The sequence below is a fragment of the Heloderma suspectum genome, chromosome 5 (genome assembly GCF_057233095.1).
Source record: "Heloderma suspectum isolate Gila_16-S chromosome 5, 16-S_ref, whole genome shotgun sequence".
Lineage (NCBI taxonomy): Eukaryota > Metazoa > Chordata > Lepidosauria > Squamata > Helodermatidae > Heloderma > Heloderma suspectum.
The window spans coordinates 131,072,825-131,092,804 of NC_139462.1; the positions used below are offsets into that span (position 1 = coordinate 131,072,825).

Here is a 19,980-nt window from a genome sequence, read left to right on the forward strand (position 1 = left end):
CAGAAGCCCCAATCCAGCTCACTTTACAACAACTGGTGATGCTCAAATGGGGGTACACATCTTCATCAAAAGACTCATCCAGCCAATTCAATGGATCCCAGATGAACAATGCAATATGTCCACATATCAGTCTCCCCTATTAGTTTTGGGGCACAGGTAATGCAGCCTGGTCACAACTCTATCACTGTACATTACTTGCACGTTTAAAACAGAATCTTGTCACAGTCTTTCCACATTTGGCTTCAGTGCCTTTCTGCAGTTGTCACATGAAGGAGATCTCTGTGGTTCCAAATCACGTTGGAGCCCAGAGGGAGCAATCCTATGGCTGCTAGTCAGAGGCTAGACTGCCATATGATATGTCAGTTTCCAGGAACTGACCTCGGAGCCTGTGCTCAGAGGTTGGTTCCCGGAGAACCAACCGTCCCCCCTCCTGTACTGCCTCGCAGGCAGCTCGGAACGGCCCTGCGCTCTGTGCTCGGAAGAGGAGTGCAGAGCGGTGAAAATGGGGCATTCCAGGGCGGGGAAGGCAGAAATGCCGGTACAGCACATCCTATGTGTCGTCCGACAGTCGCCTCCCCTGCTCCACCTTCCTGCAGCTAGACAGCCGAAATTGGGATGATCCCCTCTGTGCTTTTCCTGCCCTACATTGGATAGGTGGTCACCCTCGAGTTCAGAGGCAGCCGCCTGTCCCCATAGGATTGCGCCCTTAATCTACACAAATACAGCAAAACTGATTTGAAAAGGATGCTGTTGGTTCATTACCTCAAGGTATATTTAACATTTCCAATTATCTTTGGCATGGATCTCTATCACAAGCAGGATACTCAAAGTCATCATTCAGGGCATATCTACGTCATAGAGTTAAACTGGTGTAACAGCCATTCCCTCTTCCTAAGGAACTCTGGGAACTGTACTGTCAGAGCAGCTAACAGAAGTCTCGGCATACTTCTTCTTGTTGTTGTTGTTGTTGTTGTTGTTGTTCAGTCGTTCAGTCGTGTCCGACTCTTCGTGAACCCATGGACCATAGCACTCCAGGCCTTCCTGTCCTCCGCTGTCTCCCGGAGCGTGCTCAAGTTCATATTCATTTCATCAGTGATGCTATCTAGCCATCTCATCCTCTACCGTCCCCTTCTCCTTTTGTCTTCAGTCAGTCTTTCCCAGCATCAGGGTCTTTTCCAGAGAGTTTTCTCTTCGCATTAGGTGGCCAAAATATTGGAGCTTCAGCTTCAGTATCTGTCCTTCCAATGAGCACTCAGGGTTGATTTCCTTTAGGATTGACTGATTTGACCTCCTTGCAGTCCAGGGGACTTGTAAGAGTCTTCTCCAGCACCACAGTTCAAAAGCATCGATTCTTCGGCGCTCAGCCTTCCTTATAGTCCAGCTCTCACAGCCATAGGTTACTACTGAGAAAACCATAGCTTTGATTATACGGACCTTTGTTGGCAAGGTGACGTCTCTGCTTCTTACTATGCTGTCTAGGTTTGCCATAGCTTTCCTCCCAAGGAGCAAGCGTCTTGTAATTTCATGGCTACAGTCACCGTCTGCAGTGATCTTGGAGCCCAAGAAAATAAAATCTGTCACTGCTTCCATTTCTTCCCCTTCCATTTGCCAGGTAGTGATGGGGCCAGATGCCATGATCTTCGTTTTTTTAATGTTGAGTTTCAAACCAGCTTTTGCACTCTCCGCTGTCACCCTCGACAAGAGGCTCTTTAGATCCTCTTCGCTTTCTGCCATTAGAGTGGTATCATCTGCATATCTGAGGTTGTTGATAATTCTCCCAGCAATCTGAATTCCGACCTCTGATTCATCCAACCTGGCGTTTCTCATGATGTACTCTGCATATAAGTTAAATAAGCAGGGTGACAATATGCAGCCTTGTCGTACTCCTTTCCCAATTTGGAACCAATCGCTTGTTCCATGTCTGGTTCTTACTGTTGCTTCTTGACCCTCGTACAGGTTTCTCAGGAGACAGGTAAGGTGGTCTGGTACCCCCATCTCTTCCAGAATTTGCTAGTTTGTTGTGATCCACACAATCAAAGGCTTTAGTGTAGTCAATGAAGCAGAAATAGATGCTTTTCTGGAATTCTCTTGCTTTCTCCATGATACAGCGAATGTTGGCGATTTGATCTCTAGTTCCTCTGTGTCTTCAAACCCAGCTTGTACTTCCGGTAGTTCTCGGTTCGCATACTGCTGAAGCCTAGCTTGTAGGATTTTGAGCATAACCTTGCTGCCATGTGAAATGAGCGCAATTGTACAGTAGTTCGAACACTCTTTGGCATTGCCCTTCTTTGGAATTGGAATGTAAATTGACCTTTTCCAGTCTTGTGGCCACTGTTGAGTGTTCCAAATTTGTTGGCATATTGAGTGCAGCACTTTAACAGCATCATCTTTTAGGATTTTAAATAGCTCAGCTGGAATACTGTCAACCTTGGCATACTTACCAACCTGCAATCCCAAGAGACTTTGGAAGAAGCTACGACAGCTGAACTGGTGTAAAATCGATATACCTTTGCAGTGGAGACATGTTCACAGTGGGATAAACAATAGATTGATTCTACCTTAATGCTAATATAGTTCAGTTTATGCCAGTAGATCTATTAAAAATTAAGAGAAAATGGCTTAAAAGATTCCAACATCAGTATCAATGTTAAAGAATTAATTTTAAACCCAAGGGGAAATGTGTAATGTTAATTGCAACACTTAGTATGTATCCTCCATAGTCTTCTACCTGTTGGTAAGTATTTTCAACACTTCTAGCGCTTGTTCCAAACAGAAAGCAGATTGGAGCTCAGTGTCATTTAATTCCTCTTTGGCCCTAATTTTTACAAGTGCTTCTTTATGTGTGGTTTCTATCTGCAGTTCACGACAGTCTTTGTAGAAATAGAAAATGTAGCTTCTTAACTTAGACATGGTTTAAGTGATAACGTCGATCAGTCACAAAGTTAATGTTTGATTAAAGCCATAAAAGAATGAGATCATGTAACCTCTGATCAATTTCCAAGGCAAGAGATCCTTATAAAAAGAAGATGTGACTTCCCAGGGAAAGATCTTCTGTTCTGTTGAGCACACGCAGGGTATCACCATCATGAACTTCACTGGAAAGTATGAACTCCAATCCCATGAAAACTTTGTGCCATTCATGAAAGCCATTGGTAAGTGTTTCATTTGCTTAACTTGGTTTTGCTCCCTGCCCCGCCTTGCTGTCATCCCCATTTCATAGTTTGTTTAAAAGGGGGGATTTGAAATTAAACACCAAGCAGGAAAGGGCAAAGAAATGTTATGTTACATTTGTCTAAAATGTCATTCTTGTAGACTGGGCTGTTATCAAACTTGTCCAGTTTATTTACTTTCCTCTTACTTACATTCTTTCTGCTTTAAAGTGCAATGTACTATAGATTATACATCTTTAAATTTTGGAGGGAGCATAGTGGTAACATGTCATCTTAAAATCTGTGGTAACAACCAGCCACAAATGAGGAATTAACCTGATGCACAGTTATCCAATTCTAAGCCTAAAGGGGTTAAGTTTGGTATAGTGGCTAAGGGCATTTTCATCAAAGATGCTTGAAGATGCTCTTACTTCAGCCAGATATAATGTGAATTGTGGGACATCTACATTGTCCAGAATGCTCATTTGTACTGTGGATAAATTATCTTTTTTCCTGTATGATCACCTATCAGATGTTAACACAAACAGCACCAGGAAGGCTCATTTAATATGAAAATGTCCTCAGAGCTGTAAATTCCCCTCAGCCATGAACACCCTGGGTGGTCTTAGTTTAGCCATTATTCTCTCAAAGTCAGCCTCACATCTGCAACGTGTAGATAATGATAATAATACTGACCTTCCTTGCAGGCCTTGCGTGTAATAAGAGATGCAGAGATAGTGTATTTGGGCCAATCTGAATGCTCTAAAGCACTACATACAAGATTATGTATGTATGTGTACGTATATTCCATAATTTGGACATTATAGAGTTACTTCCTCTCACTTAGGGTGCAGCCATTCTATGTACAAAACAACTCTACTGGGCATGCAAACCCACGCAGGGTTCGGTTGTATGAGGAGTGTGGAAACAGCAGGTTCACACTGAGCTTTTATCCTGCGATTGAGATTGCTCCTTCATGGAAGTATGTGGGCTCTTTACATGACACTGTGCTCATTCAAGCCTCTTGCATTAAATGCCCTTTGTTCCTTTTTAAAATAGATTGCAGATAACGAGCTCTCAAGTTATCCCATTGTGTTCTGCTTCAATTTCCTCCCTGAAAAGAGGAAAAGTGGCAAGAAGAGGAGCAAGATCAATGACAGATAATGGAAGACTCAGATATGGGGAGAAGGGCGGGGAAAGGAAGTGGGTGAAAAAGGGAGTCGTTGTGATCCTGCATTTAAAAAGGAAGCGGAAAGCCCCATTTAAATGCAGGATTTTAGGCTGGTGTAGAGATGCCCCAGATCTGCCTCTCCTTCACTCAGCCCAGTGAGGGATCCTGCTATACACTGAAAACCAGCACATCCTGTGAGGATGGAGACTGCCCAGCCATGGCTCCCCTCTAAATGCACAAATACTCACTTTGCACATGTGGATGAAAGCAGAATTCAAGCACACTGCCAACCTCTGACCTTAGTATTGTGTGGAGACTCAGTTCCATGCAGATTGTTTGATTGTCCATCTCTGAATTCTTTGTCTGCCTCCTGCAGCTCCCAGGCAGGAAATTCTCTTGTGCAAACCCCATCAAAATGAATGAGATCTGCAACAGAATAGGGGAGTGCCTTCAGCTCCAGCTCATTTCAGTGGGACTTGTGTAGGAGAACTTCCCACTGGATTGTGTCCAGTGGCTGTAGAACTTCTCAAAGTCATGAGCATCATCAGTCAGGGGGCCGAATAATATACAATCTCATAACAGAAAGCGTAATATGAATAATAATGCCTGGGAACCCGAAGACCCCTCACATGCAACCCTAGGTATGTTTGCTCAGATGTATGTCCCTCTCTGTTCTCTTGCCAGATTCCACCAGGCTCTGTCCTCTGTCCTCACACAGGGGGCCATTGCCTTTTAAACCAGACCTGGCAACGCTTCTTGTGTTTCTGCCAGTCTGAATGTATGGGATGGTCCAACACACTGCTTGTGTTCCCCACACAGATTTCAACACTTCAGATATTTACCACAATTACCCTATGATGTACAACATTTTGACCAACCTGTATATATTTGTTGGACTATATTAAGAAGGACACAAAGGATATTTCAGAGAAGCTGAAATACTGTGCCTGGAAAAGAAGAGTGTGGAGTTCAAATCTATTGTAACCTCACCAATAGAAACTGCTTCAATAGTTGATTCCATCAGCATTGTCTTTTAACTAATATGTCCAACACTGTTTGACATATTACCAGAAGAGTCACATTTCTAACCATTCAAAGCTAGCTATAGGAGACAGACATTACAATAGAATCTTTTCCCACAATAAACTTTCAGTGGCTTTTTCTTCATTCTACACACATCTCTGCCATAGTGCTGCCTTAACTCTGGATTTGTTCTTTTTGTCAGGGGCAATTTTTGTTCAGTTGCATCTGTTGCAGATGTTGACAGCCACCTCACTGACCGTCTTTGTTAATGTCCTGTGGGCCGTACCTTTATGGCTCTTGGTTTGCCTCTGTTCAGGTCTTCCTGATGAGTTAGTAGAAAAGGGCAAGGATGCCAAAAGCATCTCAGAGATTGTGCAGGACGGCAAGAAGTTCAAGGTCACGGTGACAACTGGCAGCAAGGTGCTGACAAATGAGTTTACCATTGGAGAGGAGGCCGAGCTGGAGACCCCGACAGGAGAGAAGATCAAGGTGGGCTCTCTCAATTTTACTTAATGCATGGCTTCGTTGTCTGAACAAGAAACCAGTTTCTTCTGAGGACACAGGTCCTGAATGTTCAGGTCTAGGGATGGACAGACTGTGTGAAATCCATTCTGTCTGTGTTTTGCGGATTGTCAGGCGCCTTTTGTTCCATCATCCATCCATCAACGGACTCAGCTTTTTGGATTAAGTTTCTGAATTTGTGTCAATTCTGACATACAAAAATTCCCCCCAAATGTGCATTTCCACGCTGTAGCCTATGGGGAACTGTACATTTTTGGCTGGTTTTTTTTAATTTTGTGTATTTTTCTACAGATGAAATTTATGCAAAATTCAGTAAAGTCAGAAGAACGGTCCACAAGTCTGTGGAATCTGCCAAGCAGGGAAAAAGTTGGTCTGCTGTGGAATCCATGGGTTAGATTCACAAAAATCTGAACTCATTTGGTTCCATTGTGGATTTCTCTAACATCCCTATTCAAGACCTATTATTAAACAGGTAGAAGCTAATATGAAGATTTTTTGATGGCAGGAATGAGATCCTGTGCCTTGATTATGTACATACCCCACTTCACGAAAACAGAAAATTTCTCAGCCATACTGAAAAATTGCTGCAGTTCACATAAAAAGTAATTGGCCAAATCTCATGTGTGGAAGAAATCTATAGTTCATTACATGTTGACAAGCTGTGAAATCGGAATGTAAATATTTGAACTGGGGCCCAAACAACACTTCTTTTCTTCTCTTCTCCCACAGTCCATTGTTCAAATGGAGGGAAACAATAAGCTAGTCGTCAACCTGAAGGACATCAAGTCAGTCACTGAAATAAATGGAGACACCATCATCAACGTAAGATCAGCTAGAACAGCAGGGTCAGACATAATAAACCATTGTGGCCTGACCTGCCTCTGCCACCTTCAGGGCTGGGAACTTTTGTTTTCAAATTCTGGTGGAATTTACATATTTTAGTAAGAAAAAGCAGAGCCGGCCATGAGACAAAGTGAGGCAACTGTGTCAAGCAGCAGTATAGGGTGGCCACTTATGAAATGTCAAAGACCAGGTGTGCCTGCCTGTTCAGTCCATTGTCCAGGTGCTGACTGTTGATGGGTAACAGTTCTTATGGCTCTTTATCTTTAAACTGGAATTGGCCGGGACAGCCCTTCAAATAGAGGGCACCTTTGAGTAGAGGATGGTCCTCTGGCAGGCCTTCAAATAGAGGACTGTCCGTATAAAAGAGGGCACCTGGTCACCAGATTCGGGGGAGCGGGGAGCAACAGTTTCCCTGGCCATTCCTCCTAAGCCACCATAACATGGATAGGAACAGACTGAACAGATAGTTCTTCATAGATAAATGCAGCAAAAAGGGAGGAGGATAGCAGGCATAACCCGTTAGAATATACTGTCCCTGACAGCAAACATTTATCTCTGGCCCTGCCTCAGTTCTTTGGGTTTGGAGCGGGGTTATATCTTCAGCGTTATGGGAAGAGGAGCCCAAAGGCACAGTAGGGTGGATTATGTTTGCTCTGCCCCAGCCTTCCCCAGCCTGGCTGGACTACTGCTCCCATAGTTCTCAGCCAGCATGGCCAGTGAAACAATATTCTTGGCTTATCTGTGTATACCTAGTGTGCAGTAGGTCCAGGACTGTGGGTGTAAAGATCAGGTGTATGCAGCATATGCACGTAGGGAGACAGATGCACCTGCCCATCTGGAGACTATATTGAATGCACGGTGGCTGTGCTGTGCTGGGCTGTGCACAGGGTGGGTAGGTGCAAGGACATCCGTCTTGCATATGGTAGATAGCATAGGTTTTAGTAGCTGCTGTAACTTGCAGCTTCTTTATTCTGCTTTTTTTTGTGTTTTGTTTTTATTTCTCATTATGTTGTTTTAATTTTACTCTGGTTAGCCATCTTGCAATCTGCTGTGGAAAGGCAGGATATACATGTTTTAAATCAAGAAGCAGAGTGCAAAGGCCGTCTACATGTTTGAGAACCCAGAGACCTCATCAACTGCTCTAAAGCGGCGTAGCTCTGCTCAAGCTTTAGAAGTATCCGGTTACTGTTAATAATAATGTATTAACATCAATAATAACAATAATTGTATTCATTGTTGTTGTTGTTGTTGTTAAGCACCATCAATATGCACTACATTTTATAGAATAAGGATCTTTAGTCTAAAATTCAAGACAGGATTGGCAACAGAGGGAGGGAGTGAGGGAGGGTGGGGAAAGAAAAGGAGGTGAGGGTAATGAGGAAGAATATGCATTCAGTTCCATTACATTCAACAATAATAATGCAACAATAAAGTTTACATGATTTTTGTATTTATGTGCCTGCCTTTTTCCAAAATGGGCATTTAAGGGAGCCTACAAAAGTTCTACAGTACTTTTATTTAGCTCTATTTCATGTTTCCAAGTGGTTTGCAATAATTTATCTGGTGTAATAGGTTATGCTGGGATGGGGGTAGCAATGTGCCCAAGGCCACCCAAGGTATTTCATAGTTGACCAAAGGTGTTAATCTCCAGTATCCAAAGATGCTGGATGTTAATCAAGATCCAAACCCTGGACTCTAGTCACTGCATGGCTTTGTATTTCACACACACCGCACTGGTGTGCATTTCTGACTTTGCATTTTTATTTTTATTTTTAAATCTGAAATATGGTTGGTTTATTTCAGTTTGGAAGGTATTTTTCTATGTGTAAGTCAAATTTGTGGATGTTGAGTATCTGCAGAACATGATCCTGGAAGATTAAAGCTCTTGTTTTTCTTTTCTAGACACTGAGTCTGGGTGACATTCATTACAAGAGGATCAGTAAGAGAATCTAAACACTCCTATACTTTTATTGTGTAAAAGTAGTACAATAAAGTTACATTTATACAAACGTTTCCATTGCCATCCTCGTTGTCATCTAGCCTGCAGGTCCTAAGAGGATATGAAATGTATAGTTCAAATAAGGCAGATGGATCTGCTCGCTTTCTCAATATAGATGGGCAGAAAGCTCCATGGGTATATTTTGAGGAGTAGATCTCCTCAAACCTACTACAAAGTGATGATTGACACACCGGGAATCCAGCTGATTGGAGTGTGGAGTCATGGTACATGGTTTAGAACTGCGGCACAAATGGTTACCTCACTGGCCTGTTGTTTTTCCTTTTGGATGTCCAACGTGGGCCATTAGAATGCAACTGTGTCAGTTCTCCAAAAGGATCTTGTTAGCCTTTGCGTTCTTTGTTATTTACCCTGGGGAAAACTTTTTTTTTTTCAAGGGCGGGATATATGTAAGTCTTTAATAAATATTTGCCGCCATAGGAAGTATCAAGGATCATCTAGAAATCATTTGCAGTGTTTGTCCAATTGTTCCAAGAACAAGAAAGAGAAAAAGGAAATCCTTTTGCTCATCTTATCTTTGGAATGAGGGGAGAGCAGACAGGAAAGCAAGGAGCAAGGAAGATAGCCAAAGTGAAGTTCTGCTCACTGGCAAGTCTAAATATTCTATTCATGATATTGTCACAGCCACTGTTTTTCCAATGTGCACTAAAGTTGGGGGTGTCTCCACCAGCAATTTACTCTGAACCAGCTGCATGTTGAGGTCGTTAGGGATACATGACCATCCAGCAGCCACCCTGGAGCTTATCAGGGAAAACCCAGATTTTCTGAGACCGCTTAAAGTCCAATTCTGTTCCCTAAGTCGGGTTCTCTGTGGTATAGCTGTTGTGTGCCCCAACCCCTGCATTTACCTCAGGTAAGCTAGCCCTGCCCAGGGGTGTGCTTTTCACCATGACCCCAGTCAAGGGGTGTTTCCTGTCCCCCGTTTTTCCCCAGCACAAGCCAATTAGCGTCGACTCAGAAGTAACTCCTGTTGTGCTCAATGAGACTTGTGCACATCAGAATTTACAGAGATCCCCCTGAATTTAAATACAAATTTTAAAGCGCTGATTCCCTGAAGCCTGTAAAGCACTTTACCGAACCTCTGATTCTCCATGGCCTGGTTTATTGCCTTCAGAAATAACCAAATCACAGCTGTTACAGTGATCCTGCACAGCCCTGGGTTACAATGGGAGCTGGTTTCCCCATCCCTGTGTTTACTAGGGATGTCAGAGAATTCTGCCTCGGATCTCAGTGAGGCCGAATGCCAGTGCATTCAGCCCCCTGAAATCCGTGGCGGAACGAAGCCCCCGCCCCCCCAACCCATGAAAGGCGTGCGAAACAGAGCACTTACCTGCTGCCGTCTGGGCTGATTTGCGAATGGCGGCTGCCCTGCGGCCGCCATTCACTTCTTCATCATAGCCGTGATAGGCTACGTAAATATTTACGTAGCCTATCATGGCAAGCCAAAAAAAAAAAAAGCAGCGTACGCAAATGGCGGCAGCTATGGCGGCCGCCAATTGCGTTCCCTAGTTTTAGCCGTTTTAGCCTACGTAAATATTTACGTAGGCTATTATGGCGAAAAAAAGGGGAACACAAATAGCGTAGTGGGCACCATTTCGTTCCTTTTTTCCCCGCCATTTTAGCCTACGTAAATATTTATGTAAGCTATTACGGCGGGGGGGGGGGGAAAGGAACGCAAATAGCGCCCACTACGCTATTTGCATTCCCCTTTTTTTTGCCGTAATAGCCTATGTAAATATTTACGTAGGCTAAAACGGCTAAAAATAGGGAACGCAAATGGCAGCCGCTGTAGCTGCCACCATTTGTGTACGCTGGTTTTTGTGTGTTTTTTTGGCTTGCCATGATAGGCTACGTAAATACTTACGTAGCCTATCACGGCAGCTTCGCTGGACGCAAATGGCAGCCGCTACGGTGGCCGCCATTTGCGTCTGCAGCAGCCCGTCCGCAGCCGGAACTTCCACGGAGCTGCCGTGGAGCAGAGCTGGCCCAGGGAGGATTCCGGGGGAGGGACGGAGCGCCTCCCCCCCACCGCGAATCCAAGCTGCGAAAAGGTAAGTGACTTTCGTACATCCCTAGTGTTTCATAGAATAGTAGGGTTGGAAGGGGCCTACTGCTTTCTTTCCCAGAACGAACCCATTAGTGTCTCCTCAGAAGTAACTCCCATTGTGCTGAATGAGGCTTGCCCTCTGAATGCTCACATCAGAATTTACAGAGATCCCCCTGAATTGAATACAGAGTTTAAAGCACTTTCCCTGAAGCCTGTAAAGCGCTTTACCAAACCTGCGATTCTCCATGGCTTGGTTTATTGCCTTAGGAAGTAACTACTTCACACCTTTGTTATAGAGATCCTGCAATTAGAAAGGGGTCTGGTTTCCCATCCATGTCCCCCCCCCCACCTTTCCCAGCACAAGTATGTGTGTGTGTACTCAGAAGTAACCCACATTGTACTCAATGAGGCTTGCCCTCTGAATGCCCACATCAAAATTTACAGAGATCCCCCGCAGTTGAAATGGCACAGTTTAAAGCGCACACTCCCTAAATGCTGTAAAATGCCATCTCGAGGCTCCGATTCTCCATTGTTTGGTTTATTACATTAGAAAGTAACTACTTCACACCTTCCTTATAGAGATCCTGAGATTAGAAAGGGGGCTGGTTCCCCATCCCTGTGTTCCCCCACTTCCCCAGCACAAGCATGTGTGTCTACTCAGAAGTAACTCCCATTGTGCTCAATTAGGCTTGCTCCTGAAATGCAGGTACATCTGGACTTTCAGGAGACAGGGGGGAAGGGGAGCATCTCTTATTGGTTGAGCAGACCCTGCCAGTCAAATGACATTCACTCCAACCCCCACCCGCACCAGGAAGTATGTTCTGTGAAGTGATTATTACTGGTGCGAAGCACTCGCTCGAGGAGCCCTGCATGGACCAAAGTGCAGCAAAGCTGATTTCTTTTAAAAAATCCGGTACTCCTCCATTTGCTTCTCCTTCCGTTGTCGTGGAGACATGGTCCTGGAGTAAGGAAATTTGTCATCTTCAAACTATCAGCAAGGTAGCAATGTGCCACAGCATACATACACTGTATTGGTTGCTAATTTTGTTTCAAACCTTGGTCCTTGCCTGTAACAACTGCATGACTAGCTGAAATTCAGCAGGAGAATCTTTTCCTAGCATGGAAAAGCAGTGACGGGTAAAGCTTCTCCTACCAAATTTCTGCTTGACATGTAGCTGTTGATACACAGGAGCTACATCAGAAAAAAGAGCAACACTCAACAAAAGTGTTACAAGTGGTTGCCAATTTACATTGTCAGTAATTCATATCAGCAATGAACCATGACCTTGCCCCCCCGCTTCAAAAAGATCACAGACAAAATAGAAGCATGACTTTCTTCCTTCATCTTTAGTAGCAGCTTCTGAATTTAGATGGAAAAGCAAATCATCTTGCCCAGATCTACACAAATTAAAGACAGGACTTCATGTGAAAGCTCCCGAATTACTTGGGAGCCCCAAATTTGGGCAGATGAGCAGCAGGGGAACAGGAGGTGGGAGCGCCATCATTCATGGTAATTTGCCGTGGCTGCTGGCCTGGGGAGCCAATCAGGGCAAGGATTGGCTCAGTGGGAGGTGGGACTTCAGGGGCAGACCAGAGGAAGAACTTTCTCTGTGCCACTCTGTTATAAATTGCAGCCCAGGCTGCACCCAGTAGTCAGGGAAGACTTCACCACCACTGCCCAAAGGGTAGGTCATCTTGCTATGGACAGAGCCTGGCAGCTGCAGGGCTGAGAAAGAATTTTACCTTCAGGTGCGGTAGGCCTGGCCAGGCAGGGTTTTTTACTTTCCGGTAGTGAGAATAGCAATGTTAGATTATGATGATAATAGATCTTCCAATCACCGCTGTACCAGGTTGTGTGGCAAATACTCTTGCTGTATGTTACATCACAAGTTTATGGTCGTAAGCATTTGAGGCACTGGGGTGGATTTATTTTAGAGGAAGCAGGAATGGGCTCACCACTTCCCAATGGTGGGGATCCTCTTAAGTAATCTTGTGGGGGTGTCAAGGCCCAACCCAGCCCGGGGGCTGGCAAGGCTTTCACACACCCAGGGCACAGGAAGGACTCACAAAAATGGTTTATGCCATGGTGGGCTCAAGACTCCAGCCTCCCGATCTGCAGGTTGGTGGCATCAGCCAGCATACAGGCTGCCTGATTATCCATGCCGTTTTCCCCCACCAAATCTATTTAATCTCTAACCAATAAAAGTTGTGGCCAGTTGTTTAATCCAGTTATTTAGTAGTGGGCCATATAGGCCATTCACATATACAGAACAAGTAATCAACTAAAACATATTAGGGCATATACAACATCAGCTCAAAATCTAAAATGGTTAAAACTAAAATATATTCACAGATTATTATTTAAAATGCATTTGAATTCATTTAAAAATATACTGTTTCCACATTTAAATGAATAATTATGATATGAAAGTTAAAGCAGATAAAAGACCATTAAAGCAAGGCATTTCCAAAACAGTCAACTGTGTTGTCAGAAATGAATTTTGCATGAATTTTCAATGCTGCCAAAGCAAAGAGAGAGACCTTGTGAGTTATGGTGTAATCTGTATCAGACAAAAGATAGAAAATCTTCTCTGGAACAGAGTTACAGTACAGACAAGACAAAATAAAGCTGAGAAATTTAGACCTTGGTTCACAGTATAAAGGGCAGGACAGCAAATAATGTGGTACATCTTCAGTCTCTGGAGCATCACAAATGAATAAATGTTGAGCCAGAGGAATGTGAGAATATCTGCCATTGATCATTGCTGTTGGCATAGCTTGAAAACAAAGAGACGTAAAAGCTTGCCTAAGTTTTGGGAAAGTAAGCTTTGTCAAATAGGTGGCTCTTTGGTGGTCATATTTGTAAAACCTGTACCATTCTGAACATTTTGAGTATTAATAGCCTGTCTGTCCAGGGAAACACTGTGACCAAAGATACATTCACGACATCTCTCTTTTGAATTCAGAGCAGAAAATTTATCAACTGAGATGAAATAGGATTGTAGTACATTATAATATCTTGAGCTCCAAAATTTACAATTTAGCAGCTGTTCATAATTAGACAGAACCCGAACAGAAGATTCTTTTAGGGTTCTGCAGTAATTAAGGCACAGTGGATATGAGCTCTAATGGAGGGAAGACCAACCTTTGCCCGAACCAAGGCAGCAGGAGTGCCAGGAGGCAAAATTAAAAGTTTCCTGGGAAATCTATTTTGAAGGTCCTCCAATTTGACCATTAGAGAGTCATCCCAACCCCAAACTGCAGCCCCATATAAAATTTGGGTAATTACCTTACTCTGAAATTTTTTCAGAGCTAGATCAACTAAACTACCTCCTGCAGTACAAATTTTTTTAAGTATGGCTCCAATAATTCTTAAGGCTGTTACTTTAGTTGCTTCTGCATGAGCTTTCCAGGAAAGATTTTCTGTAAAATGAATGCCAAGATATTTAAACTCCTGGCACTGATCAATCTAATGGCCATCAATGGACCACTGGAAGTGGGAACGTCTCTTTCCAAACACCATCACCTTTGTTTTAGCATAATTAATATTTAACCTTTCTGTAGTGCAATATTCACTAAGCTTAGACAGCAGCCTACTTAAACCTATATGAGTGGGTGATAATAACATTATATCGTCAGCATATAGGAGAATAGAAACTTTTTTTGACCCAAGTGCGGGAGGAAAAAATTCTGACCCAGATAATTTTAAAAGTATATAGTTCAAATATAAATTAAAAAGCAGCGGAGCCAAAAGACACCCTTGTTTAACCCCTCTGTTGGTGGGGATGGGTTCAGTTAATGAACCAGAAATCCCCACTGTTACTCTAGCAGTTGTATTGGAATAGAGTTCCTTAATCAAAAACAAGAGATGTTTATCAATATTAGTGTTGGCCAATTTATGCCACAACTGCTCTCTATCAGTTGAGTCAAAGGCCTCAGCTAAGTCGACAAAGGCAACGTGAAGATGCTTAGTAGGTCCTGCAATGCCTTGCTGGGCTAAAAAGTAAAGAGTCGGGCAAAGATCAATAGTACTTTGGCCTTTCCTGAACCTGGCCTGTTCTGAATAGATAATACCATTAGAAGACTCCCAATCCTCCAGCTTGTTTAATAACATTTTACAATATAGCTTAGAGTCAAAAGACTTATTGGTCGATAATTATTAGGATCCTGCTTATCACCCTTCTTATATATTGGGACAACAATACTCTTCCAACCGACTGGGAACATACCTGTACTGTTAATTTGAGCAAACACTTTGGCTAATATTGAAGCCAACCGTCAGAGAAATACTTGTATATTTCTGAGGGCATCATGTTTTCTCCTGGGGCCTTCCCCAGAGTTAGGGATTAAGATTCTTTATCTCAATTACAGTAACAGGCGGCCAATGAAATAAATTAGTGGTTTCAGTAACAGTGAGGGAGTTAATTCCCACAAGGGTGGATCCATAAAGTGTACTGAAATAAGTATGCCATTCACTTGCCGATATTTGCCCAACTATTAAAGATCTAACCGCACCCATACTGAAGGAAACAATATCCCAGAACTGGGACTCCTTCTTTTCCATTACAGCCAGACCTAGCTGTTGCCATTGCGATTTAGCATATACCTCCTTTTTTTGTTTTAAAAATGCCCTCTAAGATGACCTCAGAGACATTAAGTAGTCTGGAGAGATAATCACTTTATCCCTAAATGCCTGGCAAGAGCGATTCATTAATATATTTCTGGCAGCTCTGCATTCTTGATCAAACCATCTATTAATTACTAACCTATTAGGATTGAACTGTTTATTACAAACCAATTTAGGTCTAAGATTTTGGATAATGGTTTGATAAGCATGTAAAGTATCTGAATCAGAGTTCAGGATTCCTTGGCGAGGCAATTTAAAAGTAATGCTCTCCAGTGTGTGAGAAATAGAGGACCTGAGGTTGATTGACCAGCATATTCTCCCTTCCCTGAAATGAACTTCATCCAAGTTTTGGGAAGAATAAGGGGGACAGGGATTTAGGAGATCAACTGTTAGCAACAAGGGAAAGTGATCACTTTCAACCCTGTTGTCAGTCTCAAAACTGTATATGTCAGGCAATCCACTGACAGAAACTGCCATATAAGAATGCCATACACCTTAAGGACCTTAAGATCATCATCAGCGGCCCTTCTCCGTGAGCCCCTGCCAAAGGAAGTGAGGCGGGTGGCTACTAGGAGGAGGGCTTTTTCTGTTGTGGCACCCCGGCTCTGGAATGAGCTCCCTAGTGAGGTTCGCCTGGCACCTACATTGTATTCCTTTCAGCACCAAGTGAAGACCTTTTTATTTTCCCAGGCATTTTAGCATTTTTGCTTTCTAAATTTTTATCTTTGTTGTTTTAAATCTGTATTTTAAACTCCTGCACTGCTGCTAGGTTTTATTGTGGTTGTATTGTTATATTGTGGTTTTAATGTTCTATATATTTTAAATTGTTTTATTGTGTGTTGTTTGGTTTTAATTTTTGTGAACCGCCCAGAGAGCTTCGGCTATTGGGCGGTATAGAAATAAATAAATAAATATAATCTATTGTACTTTCACCCCTGTTAGTCAAATAGGTATGGGTGCCCATAGTCTTATCATAACAGGTTCCATGCAAGCATTGTAGGTTATGCAAAAATAAAACTTCTAGTAACCTCAAACCTGACTTATTTATAGTTTTATCCTGGGAAACTCTGTAAGTAAATGTTGGTAGCTTCCTCCATAGTTAGTGCCATCCACTTGTTTAAACAGGCCAACCCCAATGCTTGCATTAAAATCCCCACATAGCAGAAATCTTATATTGGGATCCTGGAACTCCAGAAGGGTCAGGGTTTCAGATCAGCTGTTCCAAATGCTATTAGGACCTAAATCACTGGACAGGGTAGGTGGAAAATAGACAGTTATACAGATAAAAGAACGTATATCCTTTCCCTTAATAAAAAGGACCTGTATGTACTGCTGAGAAATGCTATTCAATGGTTGTATATCAGCTTGCAAATCAACTGAAATAAATATAGTAGGACCACCACTACCATGACTTTTTACACTAATTTTTACAGCTCGGACAGAAAATGAATGAAATCCCTGAAGGGATGGTAAATTAGTTCCATGAGCCCATGTTTCCTGTAAACAAAGAAAATTGTTGGAGATAAATTGCAAAATCTGTATCATAAAACTTGTTTCCCCAGCCCATGATATTCCAAGAAAGTATATGTAATTGTCAGGCTGGTGTAATTGCATCTATATCTTCATTACTATATATGTATCCATTACCAGAAGTATACAAGTAAAGGTTGTACTGGGGCCAAAGAACTAAGAGCATAAGAACATAAGAAGAGTCCTGCTAGATCAGACCCAGGGTTCATCTAGTCCAGCATTCTGTTCACACAGTGACCAACCAGCTGTTGACTGGGAACTCACAAGCAGGGCATGAGTGCAACAGCACCCTCTGACCCATGTTTCCCAGCAACTGGTGTACATAAGCTCGCTGCCTCTGGTACTGGAGGTAGCACATGGCCATCAGGACTAGTAGCCATTGATAGCCTTTTCCTCCAGGAATTTGTCCAACCCTCTTTTAAAGCCATCCAAATTGGTGGCCATCACTACATCCTGTGGCAGTGAATTCCATAGTTAACTATGTGCTGTGTGAAGAAGTCCTTCCTTTTATCTGTCCTGAATCTCCCACCAATCAGCTTCATAGGATGACCCCGGGTTCTAGTGTTTTGAGAGAGGGAGAAAAATGTTCTTAGTTCTTAGCCTCCACCCCTTGTATATGTGTGCGTGTGCGCGCTCGCACATCAAGCCTCAGGAAGACTCCTTCCTTCCAGGTCTTGAAAACTATTTTTAGGCCTGGAGCTCAGCTTCACCAGGAATGCAGCTAATTTCCCCACCAAAGAAAGCATAACTTGGTGAAGGCAGGAGCATCCCCAATTGGTCCTAAATGTTAAATCCATTTGCTCAGCTAATTCCCCCAAGACCAGCTTGTGTATTTGAATCTTTGTATAACCCAATAAATGTGCCATTGTGGTGTTATCCTCTCCAACAGTGTCTGAGTGTGAACCTCTTTTGGTGGGAATCGCCTTCTTAGCCATAGACGCTATATTGCCAATGTCTAAAGATTCCTTATAAGCAGGTGTGTGAGTCTTGTTAGCACGTGTGCAAGTTTGTACATGGGTCTAACTAGAGCACATCACGTAACAACACAACTTGATATTCAGTGACAGAATTCACTTAAGTGGTCCTCTAAGATTCTCACGCAAAATAATTATGTGAAAAATGCCATTCTTTTTCCCCAAAAGCAAACTAAGTGGTTCATTAATGGAAGCAGAAGCTTACTGATTACTTTAGAAAGCTGCATGGCTGCAACCATACCAGACCTCAAGAAATCTAGCCATCAAACATGAATAGGCAGACTACTGATAACCTCAAGTCTCATTTTTGGAAGGAAGGAAGGGAGGGAGGGAGGGAGGGAGGGAGGGAGGAAAGAAGATGAAGAACAGTTTGGAAATCTGAAGAAAATGTATTCCTCAGGGCAAAAAGGTAAAGGTGTCCCCAACCAGTCGTGTCTGACTCTAGGGTGTGGTGCTCATCTCCATTTCTAAGCCGAAGAGCCAGCGCTGTCCGAAGACGCTTCCGTGGTCATGTGGCCGGCATGACTGAACACCGAGGTGCACGGAATGCTGTTACCTTTCCCACCGAGGCGGTACCTATTTATCTACTTGCAATTTCTTGCTTTCGAACTGCTAGGTTGGCAGAAGCTGGGACTGAAGACGGGAGCTTGCTCTGTCATGCAGCACTCGGGTCTCGAACTGCTGTCCTGCTGAGCTTCCGGTCTGCAATTCAGCATCTTAACCACTAAGCCACCGCGGCCCCTTGTATTCCTCAGGGCGGGAGACTATAAAACCCAGAACCTACAAGAAGGTGCCAGACATTTGATTGGGGGAGCAGAGGGGTTTTTGCACTGTGCACACTTACCTTCGCCCTCTTTGAATGCTCTGGTCCCCCACCACACTGTTTCAGTGCTGTCCCCAGATGAATGAATAAACTGGGGTAAAATGATGTTTTTTGTGTATATGAACCAGCCCCGCCTGAATGAAATAAGTGTTGAAGCTATGTATTATTGTAATAACTTTATTCATTGTTGTTATTAATGAATAGAGGTTTTGACACTTTCTGTGAAATGTTTCTAAATCAACATGCTGGGCACGTAGAAAAGTGGTATCTGCTGGAGCTGTCCCGAGGAGAGCCAAACACTGAGAACCAAACTCCACTTTCCTTGGCATGTCACTTTCTTCCTGTTCAGAACCAAAAGGGCGGATGTTGTATCTGCTGCAAGCATATGATGATACATCTCCAGGCTAGCAAAGGAACCTGTTATTGCTTCTTCTGGAAGATGCCAGGTGAAATCTCATTGGTGGGCTCAGGCATGATCTGGATCTGTTGATTCTGCAGAGCTGCCTCTCTCATCTTGTAATACATAAATTCATTCTGCTGGAACATGCGCAACTCCATCTCGGACTGAACACGCATTGCCTGAATGGACAGAAACCAAGGTGGGGCCCCATGAGATATACAACTCTGTTCCTGCTAGTCAGGATCCCATCCTGCTTTTGATCTGTGGCGAAGCCCTTCAACTTCAAAGCCTAATTCTTATCACAAATTGCTAACATTTTAACCATAGGATGTGTATTCTCTTGAAAAACCAAACAAAAAAGCAATATATCCAATATATCTTCCAGACTCTGCTATCGTATCAATTATGTTCATTTAATATTGCTTCTGCTAAGGAGTTATATAGGGCACTAAAGGCCCATCTCTTACTGCTGGAAATCCTATTCCAGGGTTGGGCAACTTGTGGCTCTCCAGATGTGTTTGCCTACAACTTCCACCATCCCTCACCATTGGCTATGCTGGCTAAGGCTGATGGGAGATGTAGGTCAAAATATCTGGGGGGCCACAAGTTGCCCATCCCTGTCTTATTCAGTTATTCCTGGCTTCTAAGACTTTATTTAAATGAAAGCTGAGATCTCATGAGTCACCTTACTGACAGAACAGTTTGTGCACTGAGGACTGCTCTATTTGATAACCCTAAAAAGATTGCAAGCCCAAGCAATCCTTGGCATGCATGTGAAAAAAGCTGCATAGCTATAGCTGATGGACATGATTTACAAACAATTTGCCCCATGGAGCAAGACTGATTCAAGGCAC

The 19,980-nt window shown here is 43.2% G+C and overlaps 2 protein-coding genes and 1 pseudogene across 4 annotated transcripts in view; 1 reads left to right on the forward strand and 2 right to left on the reverse strand.

The window, feature by feature from the left end:
* Positions 1-3,044: 3,044 nt before the first annotated feature.
* On the forward strand, positions 3,045-10,169 carry FABP1 (fatty acid binding protein 1). Its single transcript, XM_084860378.1, has 4 exons — positions 3,045-3,152; positions 5,660-5,832; positions 6,595-6,687; positions 8,611-10,169. Exons 1-4 carry the CDS (start codon positions 3,086-3,088, stop codon positions 8,659-8,661), a joined length of 384 nt encoding a protein of 127 aa, XP_084716504.1. The 5' UTR covers positions 3,045-3,085; the 3' UTR covers positions 8,662-10,169.
* Positions 10,170-15,405: 5,236 nt separating this feature from the next.
* Positions 15,406-16,966, reverse strand: LOC146344488 (uncharacterized; annotated as a pseudogene).
* A 1,922-nt stretch (positions 16,967-18,888) lies between these two features.
* Positions 18,889-19,980, reverse strand: part of SMYD1 (SET and MYND domain containing 1) — a 42,977-nt gene continuing 41,885 nt past the window's right edge. For all 3 annotated transcript variants that reach the window (XM_084860379.1, XM_084860381.1, XM_084860380.1), the window contains one exon: positions 18,889-19,305. In XM_084860379.1, coding sequence (XP_084716505.1) covers positions 19,147-19,305 — 159 coding nt within the window. In that variant the 3' untranslated portion in view covers positions 18,889-19,146. The remainder of the gene's footprint in view (positions 19,306-19,980) is intronic.